This window comes from Rhincodon typus, chromosome 16 (genome assembly GCF_021869965.1).
Source record: "Rhincodon typus isolate 14 chromosome 16, sRhiTyp1.1, whole genome shotgun sequence".
NCBI lineage: Eukaryota > Metazoa > Chordata > Chondrichthyes > Orectolobiformes > Rhincodontidae > Rhincodon > Rhincodon typus.
The window spans coordinates 44,632,954-44,653,987 of record NC_063347.1 but is presented as its reverse complement, the minus strand read 5'-3'; the positions used below and the strand labels follow the sequence as shown (position 1 = coordinate 44,653,987).

The window sequence follows — 21,034 nt, the reverse complement described above, 5'->3', positions numbered from 1 at the left end:
ACACTGAGTCAAACTTCCATTCTTCCATGATGATAGTACATGAATTATAAATATCTGCTAACAATTTACAATATGGCAACATCTCCAACAGTTCATCATTGTTTCAATATTTCTTTTCCTGAGAATGCTTCTGAGAAGTGTCTAGGGTTTTATTTCCTTCCATTGATAGTTATGTTATAATGTCCAAGGGGGAAGAGGGGAGCAAGGGTAGTCAGCAGTATTATTCTCAAATGCTTTTGGTTGTTATATCAAAGGAAAATGATTAGGTTGTTGACTTGCTCGCCGAGCTGGCTTGTTTTTGTTCAGACATTTCGTCACCATGCTGGTGACATTATCAGTGGAGCCTCTGATGAAGCGATGTTATTCTACTCTGCTTGGAATTTATACTGTCCGGTCCGTTATGGGTGAGTACTGTCATTTCTGGTTTTGATCTGTATGGGTTTATATATGGGGTCCAATTCTATATGTTTTGATGATTGAAGTATGGGTGGAGAACCATGCCTGTAGGAATTCAAAATGGCACGACGAACTCTCCTTAATATCGGTATATTCAGACAATGAAGGCCATCAATTTAACTGGGACAAGGGAACCATAGTAGCCCAAGCCAAACATAGACACGTACGGGAAGCCAGCTCGGTGAGCAAGCCAACAACATCATCATTTTTCTTTGATACAAAGGAAAAGGTGAGGGGAGGGGGAAGGATAAAAGACAAGCGTGGTTACAAATGGAATCCACCATCAGATGGCCCAAGAATCATGCCAAGTCAGATAAAAACTTGAAATCTGAAGCAAACACAAAATGCAGGGAATCTCGGGTATAGCAGCATCTGAACAGAGAGAAAGTGGAAGTCTAATATGGTTCTTTGGAGTTTGAGGTTCTGCAGATATGAAAAAGCGTCAGATCGGGCTCGATTGTAACAGTATTTTTCTCTCTCCACAGATGCTGCCAGACCTGCTGAGTTTCTCTAGCATTTTGTGTTTGTTGCAGATACTTCTGCATGCCTGAAGAGATCAAACCTTCACTTTCAACATTATAGCAAGGAGGCTTTTACTGAATTGCATTGTCTACTAGTACCTGTTTCTCAAATTGCATTCTTTATAGCGACACCCTGGCCATTGTGGGCAAAGTGACCACTGCATTGTACTTGTATTCTACCAAATTAGTCCAAGTCCTGCCAGATCATTCACATGCCAGTGCATCAACAATTACAACCTGTGACATTAGTACATCTTGAATATAGTGAAATGCCGCAAGGTACTCCGCACATTTTATCAAATATAAATTGTCACATAGCTGGTAATATTTGGACAGATGAGCAATTTTTGTGTCCAAGGTAAATTTTAACGGATGTCTTATTAGAAGAGGGAAAGACAGAATGTGTGAAAATTTAAGGAGAAAATTCCAGACTTTTGAGCCAATACAGTTGAAAGGTGCAGCATTTAGAACTGAAGATACGTATGTCAGAAATGGAGGAGTGCAGAGATCTCAAAGGTAATATGAGCTTCAGTTGCCAGTGCTGCCATCCGTAGTCAGCCCAATAGGGAGCAACCTCAAATTGTGCCACACATTGAAGGTACTAGTAGGCCATTCAGCCCCTTGGGCCTGCTGCACAATTCTAGATCATGTCTGATCATCTACTTCAATGCCATTTTCCTGAACTGTCCCTGTGTCAGTTAATTTCATAGATTTCCAGAAACCTATTGATCTCTCTTTTGAACTGAGTCAATGACTGAGCTTCCTCATCACTCTGGAGTGAGAATTCCAAAGATTTGCTGCCTGCTAAGTGTAGAAACTATTCCTCTATCGATCCGAAAGTTTATTGCCCATATCCTGACACTGTTGCCCGTGTTCTAGACCTCATAGTCAGGGGGAGCATTTATCTCGTCTATTCCTTTAGAAATTGTATAAGTTTCCATGAAATCATCTCTCATTTTTCAAATCTCTGGAGGAAACAGGCTGGGTCCTCAATCTCTTTCAATAAGACAGTCCCACCATCTCAGAAATTTAGTCCAGAGGGTGAACATCAACTGAATTCCCTCTGTGGAACGTATGTCCCCCTTTGGATAAAGGAACTAAAACTGTCTGAAAATTTCCAGGTTCTGTCACACCAAGGTTTAATACAGTAGAAGCGAGACGTCTTTGCTTATATGTTACTTGTATCCTCTTGGGATAAAGGTCAACATGTTGTTTGCCTTCCTAATTGCTCATTTCATTTGAATGCTTGTTTTCGGTGAGTCGTGTAAAGGACACCTAGGTCAATTTGGATGTCAGATCTTCTCGGTTTCTCTCCATTTCAGAAATGCTTTGCATGTCTATTCCTCTTACCAAAGTAAATAGTCTCACATATCCACTTTGTAGTCCATATTCTTATCCACTCAAGTAACCTGTCTACATCTTCTTGAAGACCCATGGCATCACCCTCACAACTTAAAATCTCAGGTAGTTTTGTATCATCAGCAAACTGGGAAATACAACAGTTGGTCCCCACATCATTGATAGATTATGAACTGCCGAGGTTCAAGCACTGATTTTAATACACCACCAGTCACAACCTGCCTACCTGAGAATGATTCATTTATTCTTGCCTTTTTCGTTCTGTTCTCAACCCTCAATCCATGCCAATATATTGCTGCCTATCTGCTATGCTCTAATTTTGTTTCTTAACCTCCTCTTCTGAAATTTCAGCAGTCTTCTGAAATTCCAAACACAACATGTGCATGAGTTACAGTCCCTCCCTCTCCCCCAACCATCTATTCTGTTGGTACCATCCCTAAAATGTGGTTGAAAATTGCTTTCCCTTCGTAAATCCTGCTAACTTGGTCCTATCAGATCATTACTTTCTTAATGTCGAGTTATCACATCCTTCATAACAGACTCTAGTATTTTCCCCACTGCAGATATCAGGTCAACAAATCTGTTGCTCTCCATTTTTCCTCTACCTTCTTTGATAAGAGTTTACATTTGCAGCCTTCTGATCTGTAGAGACAGCTCCACAAATTATAGAATATTGAAAAATGACCATCAGCGCAAACATTATTTCCATGGCTACCTCCTATTTCAACATTTTGGGAAAAAGGACCATAAGTCCTGGTGACTTACTGACTTTCAGTTCTTTGATTTTGTTCATTACTACTTAGTTAAAACTAATTTCTTTCAGTTTATTATTCTCACTGTTGGCTTAAATCTCAATTATTTCTGGGCATTTTCTTGTATCGTCCTCAGTGAAGACAGGAACAATGTAGTTATTTAATGTCAATGTCATTTCCCATTATAAATTTTCTTTTCTCTGCCTGTAATGGGATCACATTTTTCTCAAGTAAGCTTCTCATTTTGCGCACACACCAAGATTTTTAAAGTCCATTTTTGTTTCTTGCTTGTTTGCATTCATATTTTTGTCTTCTTTGTTTGAATTAATCTCGTGATTTACACACGCCATCTTACAGTAGATTCTCAATGACCAATCAATTCAATAACATCTATGAGTTGTCTGGGTTTCGAAAAGTTCAACGTACTGTTAAGTTGTGTCGATATTAAGGCATGAAACATGCATCGCAAAAATTTATATTCCACCACCATCACTCTGGTCTGGAATAGCAGAATCATCCAAATTAACTGAAGGATGCAATAACTGCATCCATGATACTTTCATTTCACATAACTAATTATGTTTGAACAAGAAGAGTGGATAGTATGCTTCAGGGTGCAACAGGGCTGTCCCTTGCTACCCCTACTTGAACTCCAATGTCTCAGATATGATTGATTCCATGGGCTGTAACTACAGTAGCATGGGTTCATGCTTTGCTGGTATGCCTGCAAGTACTGGCCCAGTTGTATCAAGGATTATGACTTTTTGCCTTGTGTATACTGTCAGAATCTGGTTTTGTTGATCACATCTTACTTATGACTCTGGTTTTTTATATTGTGGCTTAAGTGTCCTCCTTGTGTGTTATCTGTTTCGTTACTCTTTCCCCCTGTATCAGCCTTTGCATGAATGCACTGCCTCTACCAAGGACCTTTTCTGTCACTTGCCCTGCAGAATTGATTGAAGGCATTCAGGAAATGCCCAACTTTCAGACGGTATCACCTTGTGCACATCTTGTTATGTTCAGGTGTCTTACTGAATGTGACAACTGTCAAATTTGCATTGAGGATTTGTAAGCATCTCCTTGAATGACATGAACACTAAATGAAAGTGGAATTTCTTGATCCGAGTCTTATTTTTCTTATATGGTTAGTATATTTTGGGAATCTTTTACCCTTTTTTTCCGTTCATACTGACCAGTTAAATCTGTTGTAGACCATCATATCCAATTGTTAAGCTAATCTTAACGGCTTCTGTAAACAAACACAGAGAATGCTGGAGTAACTCAGATCTGGCAACAACTATGGAGAGAGAAACAGCTAATAATTCTCATCCAGTATGATTTCTTCAGAATGTATCAGAACAAATGTAGCGGACTTGAAACAATAACTCTGTTTCTCTCTTGACTGATGCTCCCAGACTTGCTGAGTTTCACCAGCATTCTCTTTTCATCATCTACAGTATTTTGCCTGAATGGCTTGCTTTACTGCTTTGAATACGGCTCTAGAATCGAGAAAGCATAGGTCTGAATGCTGTCCAAACATTTTCAATTTTGTTAGATTTGCTCTGTCCTCACTTAAATGATGGAATTTTGAGGATATTCTGATAATATATCTTCGACATTACTGTTTGTTATCAATCTGGCACAAAACTTGATGACTTGCCTTTCTCAAGAAACTTGAACTGGTTTCTCGATTGGAACTTGTTTGCTCACCTGCAAGATAGATTTACAACACACTCTAACATTGTAAGGGACAGACACGTTGAGGGTTACATGATGTAACTGAGCTCAATTTAAGATTGTCAGCCATGTTTTGCACTAATTTCCTTCTTCAATGTCACTTCAGCATATTGTTTTCTACCACTGTTTACCATGTCAGGTCAGTGATAATGATCCAATAAGAAATTGCTCATCAGGGATTGATTCAATCAACAGGTTAGTTTATTGAAAACAGCAAATCACATTACAAGTTATGAAACAGGCATCAAAGGAACCAATTGATTTGTGTGTGCAGCCCACAAACTGAAAGCAGACATTTTAACAGGAAGATTTGCCAAGTTATACACGCACAATACATAGACTACTCAAAGAGGAAATCTCTGAAAGGCAAAGTATTCACACAGCAACATGCTGTACCTCTTCTGTAGAAATCTTGTTGCTCTAATACCCTGTTTCTATTGGATTCTAAGTATATCACATTAACCTACATCTTGGCCTCTACAATCGCTGTCTGCTTTTCTCCCCTCTAAATCTCTTTGGTTTTTTGAGGGAGTTGCTAGTAGTTGTGGATGGGTCATCACCCTGAATGATTGAATCCTCTTTCATATCTCTTCTTAACAAATCTTTGATTGTGAAAGAGCACCATTGCTTGCATTTTGGAACTCCCAAGCTGGGCTTATATTGTTTACAAGCAAGAACTTCATTTAAATTAGAAACAAAAGTCTCAGCAGAAACAGATATGATGTTAGTCAACAGAACTACACCAGGGCTTGTTTCTGTTCTTAGGAGTTTCTCAGCTCCGTGCTTTAAAATTTCCACTTACTCAATCTTGCTTGCCAAAACAGATGTTGGAATAACATTCCTGGCAAGAAATTCAGTTCTTAAAGGTCCACATGAAAAGTTCCAGCTGATTATTCAATGCTACTGTTTCAAGACTCTCAGCAGCTGTTAAACTCGATTCCCAGCCTACTGGCCCTCCTCGCTGCCTGTCACCACCTCTTGCTCTTCTCCATTGGTGCTCATTGCTTCATCAAGTGCTCTTCCTTGACACTTCCCCAACTGATTTCGTGATTGTTTCTGTTAAAGTGCTATCAGGGTCTTAATGGGTCCTTTCGCACTGGTGCTGCTTCCTGCAGTTGCCCAATGTTAAGGGATTCTATGACACAGCAATATGTGTTGTAACAAGAATGTTTACAAAGGTGATAGGCGAATCTTTAACCCTTCAGCGAGAGTCTTCATCAACCAGTGTTCACTTAAAAGTAAATAATGCATAAATTTGGCTTGCTGAACTGTCTCCCCTGAACACCAGGAAACTCCTGTTAGGATCCACACAGCTTTCTGATCGATTGAATGAACCAAGTTTTGCTGTAGCTATAACCTAATTGTTTCTTTATCTAATAATGTTTTAAAATTCTTAAGATGAACTGTACTAATAATTAGATGTGGGCATGGCAAAGGTTTAAGGCAGTAGCTCAGCTACAGTTCCTTACTGATGACAAAATGAATGTTCAAGATTATCTAAATTCATCTCAATTTATCTCACAGGCTTGTGAACGAGCTGACAAATTTACAATATTCACTTATCAATTGAACAGCTTTAAGCCTATCTGCTTGTTAGTAATGTTTTTTTTTACTGTCATGTTTTTTTGAATTAGTGTGCATGAATTGGTTGCCTTCCTCTGTTAAGCCAATGATGAATGAGCTTTCATCTGTGGAATATTGTACTTCGGCATCCTGTGATACCAGGCAAATTTCCCTTCTGCACCGTTAACAAATAAAAGAGTAACGGTGTGTGTGACAGTCAAGGGTCGATTGTTGCCAACAAAGCTTGGTGCTTTCTCTACAAATTTACTGAAGATAATCACAGGGGGATTTCTTTACCGCCCAGGAATTTCTGCAGCATGAGCTTCATAGTTCAAATTATATAAGCTGTGGCATAATTAAAACAGTTGAGGTGGAAATATTTCTCAGAAATAGTATGCCACTTTAACAAAAAGCACCTTATCAGACAAAGTCCAACTTGATATTAAAGGTTAAAAAAAAATATGAATTAAAATCAAGTTCATTTTCAAAAGTGTATCCATTCACGATGAAGATAACTACTGTAAAAATAAAAGCTATTTTAGAACAAATTTGAACAAGATTGGAGCAGAGTATTATCAGAAAGTCACTCAGAGTATGCTTCTTATTAATAGTTTGAAGCACCTATTTCACTGTTGAATTCTACTTTTGACAGAAAATGTTGCCCTTCTGTTTCCAGAAGAAAGTCTTTGTTATATGATTGCTTACACTGTCCTGTACATCATTTCTTTAAGTAAACAATGTGCATATTAGGGTGATGAGAGATTTACAGTCATATTCATTGCTAGCTTTTCCAGGCAGTAGAATGACATCTTGTTCAGGATAAAATTCCCAAACCAGCCAAAAACATTATTTGTTTTAATAAAATACTCTTAGAGGATTAACATCGAATCTTAATAGTTTGTCAGGAGACACTTAAAAAAGCTTTGGTAGCATAGATAAGGATTTAAAATTATTTTTCTGCTGTATGAATTTATTTGAAATGATAATATCATGATATTTAATAATATATTAACTAAATAATTGATAGTCAACATGCAACACCCTTTCATATGAATGTCATTAATGCAATTAGGCTTCATGAGCTGCTGTAATTAAAACAAATTATCCTACTCTTTGATTAAAAAAACGAACTAAATGGCATGCATGTACTACAAAGGGCAGAAGGGTAGATAGGTTTCAAAATTAGCTCAGTGAATTTAATCATAATTTCTGCAGGCAAGTTATTTTAGGAGTACCTTTGAATTAATTTAAAACAAATTGTGGAGCATGAAGCCTTAATTTAGCATGAATTGGCACTAATTAGACAATCTTACTTCGTGAAGCTGAAAGAATGGTTGGTATGGGAAAATCGAATGTCATGTTGGCATAGTAGGTGATGGTTTTCTCAAAATAAGGTTAATGGATGTTGTTGGTGCAGCTTTTAGATGACACCATCATAAACCGAAGTAACAGGTATTTCATTATCATATAGTTACTGTGCATCGCCCTGATGAATTTAAATATGTAAAAAACTGATAATTACATACCAGTGATGGAGTCTCCTTGTAAATAATAACTAAACTCGCCCAGCAACTGACTGCAGAATGAAAGACGTTCATAGGACATAATCATCGGCCTCTGCTGGATACTTCCAAGAAGAATTTAAGATTCACTGAATTCCTGGCTGTCTCTTCTCAAACCTGCAATTTCCTTTGTTTGTAATAGTTGTCTAATTTCCCTGTAAAAGATGCAATGGCCCATAATATTAAAGTGATAATGAATTCTGTGCTCCAACAATACACTGTGTGAATATTATTTTTTCCAACTCACCTCTCTTGATCTTCGCCAAAAAATTGAAATTGATGACATCAAAACAATGACCTCCTCACTAGAGAGAAGTCTTTATTGTTGGCTAAGATAACGGTTATGAAAGAGTTAATGTTGAAGCTACATTAAGCTATGTCCCGTCTGAAGACGTCACACAATCTTGGTTGTAGGAGAAGCGTAAGATGTCAATGGAAACATGTGACATCTCTGGCTCCATGTAGTCTTTGCAATTCCATCTATCCAGTCAATGTAACCTGTACCATGTGCTTTTATTCAATGAACTACATCTTGTAATTCAAACAAATGTTCTTCTCATGAGAATTCAGTGGTCTATCCTCTCCCACTCTGAACTAATTCGACCGTTCAAGAAAGCTCTGCTATGTTTTCCATAATCATTGGGTTGTGCTTATGTTGCAGTGCCCCACGAGAGGCTTTATAACCTGATATTGACAGAAAAATGAGTAGACAGAAGGATGTAGAGGTAAAAGGATTTTAGTTTAGAAAGGCATTGTGTGTAAAGTGGGCCAGAGGATCTGTTCCTGTGCTGTACCTTTCTTGTTCTTTTAGTAAAGTTTTATTTTGAAAAGTAGAAAGGAGAATTGGTAGCAGCATTCCACCTCAGCCACAAGCCATCAGTAGTTGATACAGCAAAGTACCACACAGTGATCAGCAGTGGGAATTGTTTCATAAATCTCAAGGTAACAAACAGGGGGACAAGTATCTGGGAAAAAAATAGTCTAGCTGTCAGAAGAAAAGTGAATTTACCACGTTAAGAACATTTCTGATTTAAGAATGCTTGAATAGAGATATAGTTAGCTTCATGTAGAGAAAAGCAGTATTGTCAAAGAAGTGCTCTAGAAGAAAACTTTTACCTTGGAACTGGTAAGAGGAACAGGGGGGAAAAAAAAAACTGTGGGCTAGGAGGATTATGAAAAGGAATGAAACTTTCTAGGAAGTTACAGATTCTGGAGAGCAGTTCAGACAAAATTAGAAATCGCAATGAGCAAGGGGATAAAACTTGAAAATAATGACATAAAAGACCAGGCTGGGAAAGGCATAATTGCAAAAGAAGACGTACCTTTCAAAACAAGCAGGTTCGTAAGGGATATTCATTTATACCATAGTATCAGGAGACTCTCAAAGGGGCAAGTTAAAAGATTTTGAACAGAGTTTTTAACAGAAGAAGACAATTAGAAGAATTTAAAGATCATAATAAGATTTGAATATTTATGATTGAAACCAAGATTTTGGAAGGAAAATTTATTTAGGCTGCAACCACAGATGTTTAACTAAACAATGATGTCAGATGAGAAAGCATCTGTGTTCCCTAAAAAATAGAGGAAAAGGTCCATCTGGGCTGCAGAAGGTGGGAAGTCCTCCATTTTGATGGCAAAATGTGAAAAACCAACATTTTAATTTTAAAGAAAGCAAAATCCCCAGTCAGCCTTACAAAGAAATGGTGCTCATTTTTAAAAAAATGGAGCTTAAAAGAAGTAAAAATTTTTAGCATGCTTGCCTTCATTGCTCAGACTTCTTGAATTGTCAGAGTAGGAACATTTTGTTGAGGTTGTACAGGACATTGGTGAGGTGTCTTCTGGAGGACTGTGCCCAGTTCTGATCCTCCCGTTATAGGAAAGACACTAATAAATTGGAGAGGATTCAGAAGAGATTTACCAGGATGTTGCCAGGAACGGAGAGTTTGTGCTGTAAGGAGAGGCTGTATAGGCTGGGACTTCTTTCATTGGAGTGTAGGAGGTTGAGAGATAATCTTACAGAGGTTATTAAAATCACGAGGGTAGAAATAAGATGAATGGCAGGTGTCTTTTCCCTAGGGGGGCGGATTTCAAGACTAGAGGGTGTATTTTTAAGGTGGAAGGAAAAAGATTTTAAAGACATAAGAGGCATTTTTTTTTTACCCAGAGTGGTTCATGTGTGGAATGATTGGAGGAAGTGATGGAGGTAGGGACAGTTACAACATTTAAATAACATTTATGTAAGCACATGAATGTGAAATGTTTGGAGTAATACGGTTTAAGTACTGGAGGTTGAGACTAGTTTAGTTTGGGATTATGGTTGGCATGGACTGGTTGAACTGAGGGGTCTATTTCCATATTGTATGACGCTGTGACTATATAAGTCTCTGAAACACTACAGCATTATCATGTAGAAAATACTTTGTAAATAAAGCTTTCTTGGAAGAATACCATAAAGCATAGCTATAATGGTGTTTAAAGGTTTGCAGACCGCAACAAGTTTGAACAATAGTTCAACTTTTAAACTCAGTATAATAGAAAAGTTGAAGAAACTTTAAGGCAAGAGAATTAAAGCAGTATTGATTTTTATGCATGAGTATAAGCTTTAAGATCACCAAACTTTCTTGAGTGCAGTATCATTAAATCATTCAGAGAAACAGAAGTTTTTAAATGCTATGGATTTTAAACAATTTTAAATAATTTTTTAAAAGGTGCATTAGGAAAAAATGACAGGGTAATTAAAATTTCCATTAAGATTTAATATTTCCATTGATATTTAACGTGAGAGCTGACCCACACAACATATGAATGGATAACCTAGAGAAATCAGTTCTTAATTTACAAAACTATTTCAAACTTAAATACTAAATCTCAAGATGAACAACTAAGTATGCTCTGATATACAACAGGTTGTAAAGTTGATTATCTATTTCCAAAATATAAAAGAAAACACCAAAACTTCTGGAGAAGTTCTGACAGCTTTTGATAATTAATTCAATCTGCAAACGAACAAAATATTGGAAGAGGCAAGATTTAACAGAAGAGTTCAATATCCATGGGAATCTGTAGATAATTTCACAAATATACTGTGTGGATTAATGGAGAACTGTGGCTATGGAGCTTTGAAGCAGAATGCAAAACAAACACAAATGTAGCTTGAATTAATAATGACTCTGTCAGATTTCTTTCAGTCAAACAAAGGTTTGAATTTGGAGAAGGCTATTGAAATTATGCTGAAAGGAGAAAGCAGAAGACTTGCAGACAAGTCTGGGGAGGTGAAGAACAATTTTACCGTTGGAAATAAACAAAAGTTCTCTGTTATTTAAGCTGTAAGCATTCTGTCAATAGTGCAAAGAACAGGCTAAATAGCCGATATTAAGTGTCCGCATCACCGTTATGAAACAATAAAAACACAGGCAATGCTCAGCTATGACAAGAGTTAAAGATTTATGCATAATTGGCAAGCAACACTTCTCACTTTTGAGCATGCTCGCTTGCCTTTACATGATTATCATTGAGGTTTCTAAAGGATTTCAGTTAGTTCCATGAGGACAACCACATCAGAAATGATTACTGGCAGTCAAAGTGCACAAGGGAGAAGATTTCATTGTTCTTTATGATAAAACTGAAAAAGAGTAAATAATCTATTGAGATTAAAACAGTTGGAATAAGAGAATGTTTTCGTGCTGTCTGCAAGAAATAAGTCAGACATTGCAGGAGTTGTGGACATGTTTTCCATTCCTATCATCACTGAAGAAATTTTTAAATGCTAAAAATCAACAAGGTTTACTCGAAGAAACAAATGCTGAGGATGGACATGAGAAATACAACACATTTGTGTCAGTGGGGAAGTACTTTGGAATAAGGTGAATTTTGGTGGTATTAGGCAGGAACTTTCAAAAGTTGAGTGAGGGAGGCTGTTCACAGGTAAAGGGAAGGTTGGAAATTGGGGGGCCTTCAAAATGAGATAACAAGAGCTCAGAGACATTATGTTCCTGTCAGTGTGAAGGGCATAGCTAGTAGCTGTAGGCAATGCTGGGTGACGAGAGAAATTGAGGCTCTGATCAAGGATAGGGAAGCATGTGGGAGATACAGACAGCTGGGATTGAGTGAATCCTGAGAGGAGTATAATGGCAGTGGGAGTATTCTCCAGAGGGAAATGTGGAGGGCAAAAGGGGGACATGAGAAAGCTTTGGCAAATAGGGTGAAGGAGAATCCAAAGAGATTCTACAAATACACTAAGGGCAAAAGAGTAACTAGGGAGAGAAGACGGCTCCTCAAAGATCAATGAGCCTGTCTATGTGTGGAACCAAAGGAGATGTGAGAGATACTAAATTAATAGTTTGCATCAGCATTTACTACGGCGAAGGACATGGGAGCTAGGGAACTTGGGGAAAGTAATAGTAATGTCTTGAAAATTGTCCATTTTACAGAAGATACTGAAAGTCTTAATATGCATAAATGTAGATAAATCCCCAGGACCTGATCAGATATATCTCAGAAAGGTACAGTGAAATGTAAGCAAAATTATCCACATCAGGTAAAGAGTGAACAACCTGCTCTCCAACTATTTATGACCTTTGACAAGCTGAATAGGATTACTGAGATATGTAATTTCACCAAATCTTTAACAATACAAAAACATTGTAGGTTCTGTAAGCTTCCTTGCTCAGATTGGTTGGAAAATCTGTAATACAGAAAATCAATCTATGTGTCTTCAGAAAGAATGAGCCTTTTGGATTTTTATTGAAGCTAAAGCAGGGAGTGTGTTACTTCCAAAAATGAAAAATAGTGATGAATATAATCTTTTAAGATCTTTCTTTTTAGTTTGGTCCCCAACGACTCAAACTCTGTGCAAAACCTCTCCTATATCTTCTCATGTTGCTGATACCCTCTTCGCCACAGCAAGTGGATCCTGCAGGGGCCCTGCACATTGTGGGAAGCTCGGAAAGAGATTGTTGGGCCCCTTGCTGAGATAGAACATAGCACATAGAACATCACAGCGCAGTACAGGCCCTTCGGCCCTCGATGTTGCGCCGAGCTGTGAAACCAATCTGAAGCCCATCTAACCTAAACTATTCCATTATCATCCATATGTTTATCCAATGACCATTTAAATGCCCTTAAAGTGAGCGAGTCTACTATTTTTGCAGGCAGGGCATTCCACGCCCTTACTACTCTCTGAGTAAAGAACCTATCTCTGACATCTGTCCTATATCTATCACCCCTCAATTTAAAGCTATGTCCCCTCGTGCTAGCCATCACCATCCGAAGAAAAAGGCTCCCACTGTCCACCCTATCTAATCCTCTGATCATCTTGTATGTCTCTATCAAGTCACCTCTTAACCTTCTTCTCTCTAACGAAAACAGCCTCAAGACCTTCAGCCTTTCCTCATAAGACCTTCCCTCCATACAAGGCAACATCCTGGTAAATCTCCTCTGCACCCTTTCCAATGCTTCCACATCCTTCCTATAATGCGGTGACCAGAACTGTATGCAATACTCCAAGTGCGGCCGCACCAGAGTTTTGTACAGCTGCAACATGACCTCATGGCTCCAAAACTCAATCCCTCTACCAATAAAACCTAACATACTGTACGCCTTCTTAACAACGCTATCAACCTGGGTGGCAACTTTCAGTGATCTATGCACATGGACACCGAGATCTTTCTGCTCATCCACACTACCAAGAATCTTACCATTAGCCCAGTACTCTGTATTCCTGTTACTCCTTCCAAAGTGAATCACCTCACACTTTTCCGCATTAAACTCCATTTGCCACCTCTCAGCCCAGCTCTGCAGCTTATCTATGTCCCTCTGTAACCTGCAACATCCTTCCACACTATCCACAACTCCACCAACTTTGGTGTCATCCACAAATTTACTAACCCATCCTTCTACGCCCTCATCCAGGTCATTTATAAAAATGACAAACAGCAGTGGCCCCAAAACAGATCCTTGCGGTACACCACTAGTAACTGAACTCCAGGATGAACATTTCCCATCAACCACCACCCTCTGTCTTCTTAAAGCTAGCCAATTTCTGATCCAAACCGCTAAATCACCCTCAATCCCATGCCTCCGTATTTTCTGCAATAGCCTACTATGGGGAACCTTATCAAACGCTTTACTGAAATCCATATGCACCACATCAACCGCTTTACCCTCATCCACCTGTTTGGTCACCTTCTCGAAGAACTCAATAAGGTTTGTGAGGCACGACCTACCCTTCACAAAACCGTGTTGACTATTCCTAATCAAATTATTCCTTTCCAGATGATTATAAATCCTATCTCTTATAATCCTTTCCAACACTTTACCCACAACCGAAGTAAGGCTCACTGGTCTATAATTACCAGGGTTGTCTCTACTCCCCTTCTTAAACAAGGGGACAACATTTGCTAGTCTCCAGTCTTCTGGCACTATTCCTGAAGACAATGACGACATAAAGATCAAAGCCAAAGGCTCTGCAATCTCCTCTCTAGCTTCCCAGAGAATCCTAGGATAAATCCATCCGGCCCAGAGGACTTATCTATTTTCACACCTTCCAGAATTGCTAACACCTCCTCCTTATGAACCTCAATCCCGTCTAGTCAAATAGACTGTATCTCAGTATTCTCCTCGACAACATTGTCTTTGTATCATATTTATATCATCAACAGCCACGGGTGAGGTGCCAGAGGACAGGAAGTTGGCCAATGTGGTGCCACTATTTCAGAAAGGTGGTAAGGAAAAACCAAAGAACAATAGACTGGTAATTCTGAAATCAATGGTGGACATGTTGTTGGAGAGGATTCTGAGGGACAGGATGTGCATGCATTTGAAAAGGCAAGGACTGATTAGGGAGAATCAACATGGCTTTGTGCCAGAGAAATCATGTCTCACTAACTTGATTGAGTTTTTTGAAGAAGTGAGTGAATGATTTATGAGTTATTTATTGTGACATATATCGAGAAAGATAGAGTGAAAAGTGTTCTGTCGCCAAAATCTGGCACAATTTTGAGTTACAAAAAGTTTAAAAAGAATTCATCTTCCTTACGAGGTCTTCAAACACAGTTCCAGTGCTTCTGCAAGGCCTCAAGGAATCCCAGTGCTCAGACCGACAGCAGCCAAAGACCTGCCCAGTAAGGCAAGGTGGTAAATATTGTCTATGTTGACTTCAGCAAAACATTTGACAAGATGCTACATGATGGGCTGTATAGCAAGGTTAGATCACATGGAACCCAGGAAGTGCTATCCAATTGGATTCAAAATTAGCTTGAAGGTAGGAGAAAGAGGGTGGTGGAGGGTTGCTTTTTGGACTGGAGGCCCATGACCAGCATGTGTCTCTGGGCTGGACTGGTGCTGGGTTCACTGCTTTTCATCATTGATATGAATGAGTTGTATGTTAATATAGGAGGTAACATTAGTATGTTTGCAGATGACACCAAAATAGGTGGTGTAGTAGACAGTGAAGAAGGTTATCTCAGAATACAACGGAGCCTCGATCAGATGAGCCAATGGACCGAAGAATGGTAGATGGAGTTTGATTTCGACAAATGTGAGGTGTTGCATTTTGGTAAAGCAAATCGGGGCAGGACTTGTACAGTTAATGGTAAGGCCCTGGGGAGTGTTGCTGAACAAAGAAACCGAGGGGTGCAGTCACATAGTTCCTTGAAAGTGGAGTTTCACATAGACAGGGCAGTGAAGAAGACAGCTTTTATTGGTCAGTGCATTGTGTATCGGAGTTGGGATGTCATGTTGCAGCTGTGTAGAATATTGGTGTGGTTTCTTGTAGAGTACTGCGTTCAGTTCTGGTCTCCCTGCTACAGGAAAGATATTGTTCAACATGAAAGGCTTCTGAAAAGATTTACAAGGATGTTGCTGGCATTGTAGGATTTGAGCTAGAGGGAGAGGTTGAAAGGATGGGGCATTTTTTTCCTGGACTGAAAGTTCTGTTTCTATGTTGTGTAAGTCTGTGACTATGATTTGAGTTTCTTGATGAAATTCAATTCAAGTTGCTTAGACAGAAAATAAATCTGCTGACCTAAATGATATAGCAGATTTGACTTTGTCAGATTATGAGTTGATAGTTTGAAGAACAACATTTCAGTTCTTTGTCTTCTAGGGAAAAGTTATCAGTTGCCATTAATCAGAATGTTGGATAAGTAGCAATCCTCCTGTAATAAAACTAAAGGTGCAGAAACATCTAGTTCACTGGTTACACAACCTCAGACAGTGCATAAAGAGATCCTACTTACTCAAAGTAACAAGCTTGTATACTTAATCAAAGATTTATCAGCAGATTGGGAGTAAACAATTGCTTAAAAAAACATGGAGATGACCTGTATATGACTTCATGGAGGCCAGACCAATGTTCACAGATTCATCAGGATGCAATCATGAAAACGGTAACCTGCATGATCTGAAAATTTAAGGTAATTTGAGGAAGAAAGTACTTAGTTTGACAGATTAGCTGTATTCCAAAATGGGCATTTATGAGATTAAATCATATCCAGATGATATTAAGTAACAAATATCTGAGTTGGCAGGGATGAAAACCCCTGCAAAGTGAATTCAAGACATTTAACATCCTCCCAAGAAATGAATTAACAAACTCCTTGGTTTAGCAGGAACAATATCTTCAACAGTAAACATTTGAGCACTGCAAGATCCTCTGGTGGAGAAATTATTTGCAGAAGATCAACATCCCAGGTCAACAATGTTCGACCAAATGGCATTGTAATCTCCCATGTCTGCAGAACGTATGTTTTGGAGGAATTATGTATATCTTTCAGGCTGTCTGAATTTGCGAAGTCAGTGAATGGGGGAGAGAGATAGTTCAATGAATTTAAATACAGTTAAACATCTGCGGGTATAAATGCTGTCAATGGAGGATAATGTTTGAGGAAATATAGTGTAAGATATTGGTTCTGAATAGTTCATGGTGAAGCTGCATTAAGCCCCACCCAATCTGATGATGTCATAGGTTTAGGGTCGAGAAGAATCAGTCAAGTGCATGGTCCCGATGGAGAAAGATGTGTCATTTCTGCCTCCTGATAGGGACAACTTCAAAGTCTCACCAGTCAATGTAAATTGTGCTTTTTCTATCATTCAATAAGTTGCATTCTGTATACTACTTCTCATTCATGTGATCTACAGTGGCCTATTCTCCACCACTGCTTTTTACAGAAGTCATTTAAACTCCGGTTCAAGTCTCACCTGCTCCAGAGGTATATAATTCCATCTCTGAACTGGTTGATGAGAGAATACCTAGGTAGGAATACCCCAACCAGAAGCCTTTGGTGATTAGTGCCACAGTGCAGAATATTTTCTTTTTTTTAGTATATTTTAGTTAAGACTGTTCAAATTCAAAAAAGGCTTCACAGTATCAGAGCTCTCTTTAAAACTGTGGTTTACCGTATCTGGCAATATCCTACTGAAACTTCAAACACTCTCTTCATGATTCAACTACATATTTCCTTGAATTTGAATATTGCTGAAAATTTGAACATGGTGTTGACTCTTCGTCTTGCACTGATCTGGTCAGATACCAAGAATATCACATTTCAAATTCCCACGACAATTCACACTGAAGAGGAAGGGGAGAGTTGATGGGTTAGAAAAATTAACTCGGACAAAGTTAACAAGGCATTGCCATGGAGAAAGCAGGAGAGAAATATTGGCTCCTCAGTCTCACAGATGTTTCAAAAAAGGTGGAAGGTTTGCATATACTTATGGCAGAGAGCAGGTCCCTGCAGGTGGATGTATGTTGTTTCTAGATTGTTTTGTTTTTCTCAGTTTATAGTTCAAAAATTTATTTTGGTTTTTTAAAGCCATGGAATGCTGTTGTTTTATTATTTTAATTAAGTGCTTGGTATTTCAAACTTCACCATCTTTAAACAAAACATTACTGGTCCCTAACTAGATCAGAGCATAAATTTGCTTTGTCCAGGATCATGAGTACATGTACTGCAAAATAACATCTGAAATAAATTGCAACACATATGGCATAAAGGCCTTGTGCTGTCAGAGAATAGTAACTACTCAGGTTGATTGGCTCAGCCCCCTGGGTAATTTCCTCAATCATTAGTTTAAATATGGACTTTTGACTAACTATCACTGTATTAAATTAGCATCAGAAAATGTAGCTTGCTTTGTAGGGGCATAAATGAATATTACAATCATATGAAGGGCAGTTTATTTGTGTAAGAGTTCCTGGCAATTCAAAAGTAGCTATCTTAGCAACTTTAAGGATGTTGCCAAATAAAAGTTATTTGTGCTTTGGAATCTACTACCTTGTATTGCAAGTGTGAAATGACCAAGTAAATAATGAACTATTAACTTGCTGACTTTCAGTTTGTATCATGGAGGGATCTGCAATGCAACTATGTTGATACGATGATGTTTTGAATGCCTAAATGATTTTGTTTGGAGGTTTCCTCCTGCTTGTTATGTGATATGTTTATTTAGAAAAGGGTTTGCTAGTTATGAAAATAAAATTGGAACAATACCAACTTATTATGCACTGATACAAGTTACAAATGACAACTCGTAACACATATTTTCATAGAATAGAGAGAATTATCACACAAAATTACAAGCAGTAAAGATTTGTGTTGCTTATACCTCAGGGTAAAAGTGATGACCAGGGCCTGGAAGGAGCTACATTGATTGTGTAGAGGTCATGAAAATAATACGCCTGGAAGTCAGGAAGTTTTTTGACTTGACTGGCATTAATTCAATCTTGTGCTTGGAAGGGATTGTTCAACAGAAGGTGCCACTTCTGCCAAACAATGTGCAATTGAAAAACACTTGACTTCCATTTCTTGTTGCAGGATCCACTTTGAAAGTTAATAATCAGCGACTGGAAAGCAAGGCTCAATGTTAAGTAAAGCTGTTAGAGTGAGAACCCAAAATAAAAAGAAAATAAACCTTTCTTTCAAGATTGAAGATTTAAAGGGAATCTGAGTCCCATAAATACATTAGTTTTACATGAAGTAATTTCATTCCTACTTCCCTTCTGTAGTTAACTGTGTTTCTTTAACAATGTTTAAAAGTACTATTATTCATTTATATTCATCCACGTATTAAAATAAACTAAGATTTGTGACAATGCAATTGAAATATTTCTTGCAATTTTCCTTTGACACAGATGGCAAAGGAACGGCACAGACATTGACATAAGCCTCAGTTACCGCTATAGTTTGGTGGGTGGCAATCTCGTCATCACTAACCCAGACAGGACCCAGGACTATGGAACCTACCAGTGCTTCGCAACAAATTTGTTTGGCACGATCATGAGCAAAGCAGCCAAGTTTGAATTTGCATGTAAGTCGCAATGAATAATTTTCAAAATTAATCTTGCTTTTGTTTTGCATAAAATTTTGAGAATATTTTTCTGGATTTGCAAAAGAAAGGAGTTTTGCCTACCAACAGCAAGTTTTGGAAAATTACACCCACATTCACTTTTTTAAAAAATTCTCTGTCTAATGACTCTGGACACATTTGATTTTGTGATATGTGTCAGCAATGAATGAGGGACTCAAATATATCATCTATTCTTCTGATGGCATTTTCAGCTAAAATGTAGGAGAAGTTTTTCATATCAGATATCTTGCCCTAATCACCAAGAAAATATTATTTTATATATTGAAAGCCCTATCTTCTTAACTTGTCCACGAGCTAATTTCCTGAGCATCTAGTTATGTTCAATAAACAGTTGACTTTGGGAGAAAAAGCCAGCAGAATGATTTTGGGAAGCAATTCTTTCCGCATTTCTGTTTGCTGATTAAAATGTAACAACTATTGCCAACGTGTAATGGACAGAATTTTGATGTACTTTTAAATTCTATAATTCATTTTTCAAAAGAGAGAGAATTTTGAGTTCTGCATATTTGCACGTGTATATTTTGCACACTGCTGTAGTTATAAATGTATTTCCTCATATTTAGAGGCTGTGTATATGTTTTGTTCAGAATGTACCATATTATTAATAAAATTATAGGTGATGTGAAATGAAAAACGTTGATAAATTTGACAAAATCATTTGTCAAGCTCTATTAATGCAAAGGACAAATATAGATGCAAGCTTCTCAATACTGCTGCAATTAAATGTCAATGGGGCATTGGAAAACAAGGGGAGAATTTCTTTTAATGTCTACACATTGGCGACAATGTTTGTGAATGCATTGCAAAAAAAGCCATCAAAGATATTAGGAGGTGCTGTTAAGAGTTAACCTTGGTCTGAGTGAAATTTATGGAAACATCAAATGATAGTTGGGATTTTGAACTCTTCAAACATTCCCTGTTTCAGTAATGAACATTTTTATTAGTCATCAGATTTAACATGGTTAGGATTTTCGTGAAGTAGGCGGTGAACAGGATTGGTAAAATGCATTAAGATACTACTAAATTTACTAATTTTACTGAAAACTGTTAAAATATTTGGTATAATTTGCATTTAAAATGATCAATCATGAATAAATGAGAAAGTAGTAAAATGCAGATAAAAACAGGACTTTTTTAACATTGTGTTGTCCTTCTTTTCCTCTGCATGTTCTTAATCTTCTTCTGTTCCTTGGATCAATCAGAGTGCTTTTCAAGAAGGGAACCGATTTACAATGTCACATAATTGCTATATAAAACTATATCTGAAAGCGTTAACTGATGACTATATAAACTTCATCCACCAGGATATAAAGAATTGTTCCTGAGAAGAAGTAAGCAGTTTGGTGGTGGTTGTTCTGGTATGAAAAATGTGTGTTTATACTTGAGTCTGATGTCTCACAAGAGACAATTGTGAACCTCAGGCAGAATGTAATTAAATAAAACTTTACTGTTTATTAAGATTGACCCTATTTTCTGCCATAGGATTCATGTGAGCATCCTTCCCCTCTAGAGATCGTTAACTAAGACTGATAACTATAAGAATGAATGGAGATAGCAGGAACTGCCGATGCTGGAGTCCGAGATAACAAGGTGTAGAGCTGGATGAACAAAGCAGGCCAGGCAGCATCAGAGGAGCAGGAAAGCTGATGTTTCGGGTCTGGACCCTTTAATTCTGAAGAAGGGTCCAGACCCGAAATGTCAACTTCCCTGCTCCTCT

General features: G+C 37.9%; 1 protein-coding gene across 4 annotated transcripts in view; it reads left to right on the top strand.

Moving 5' to 3' along the window:
- The window catches only part of LOC109914264 (contactin-4-like), a 1,378,312-nt gene that overhangs the window by 413,544 nt on the left and 943,734 nt on the right, over window positions 1-21,034 (top strand). For all 4 annotated transcript variants that reach the window (XM_048606641.1, XM_048606645.1, XM_048606643.1 and 1 more), the window contains one exon: window positions 19,082-19,257. In XM_048606641.1, the coding sequence (XP_048462598.1) occupies window positions 19,082-19,257 (176 nt within the window). The remainder of the gene's footprint in view (window positions 1-19,081; window positions 19,258-21,034) is intronic.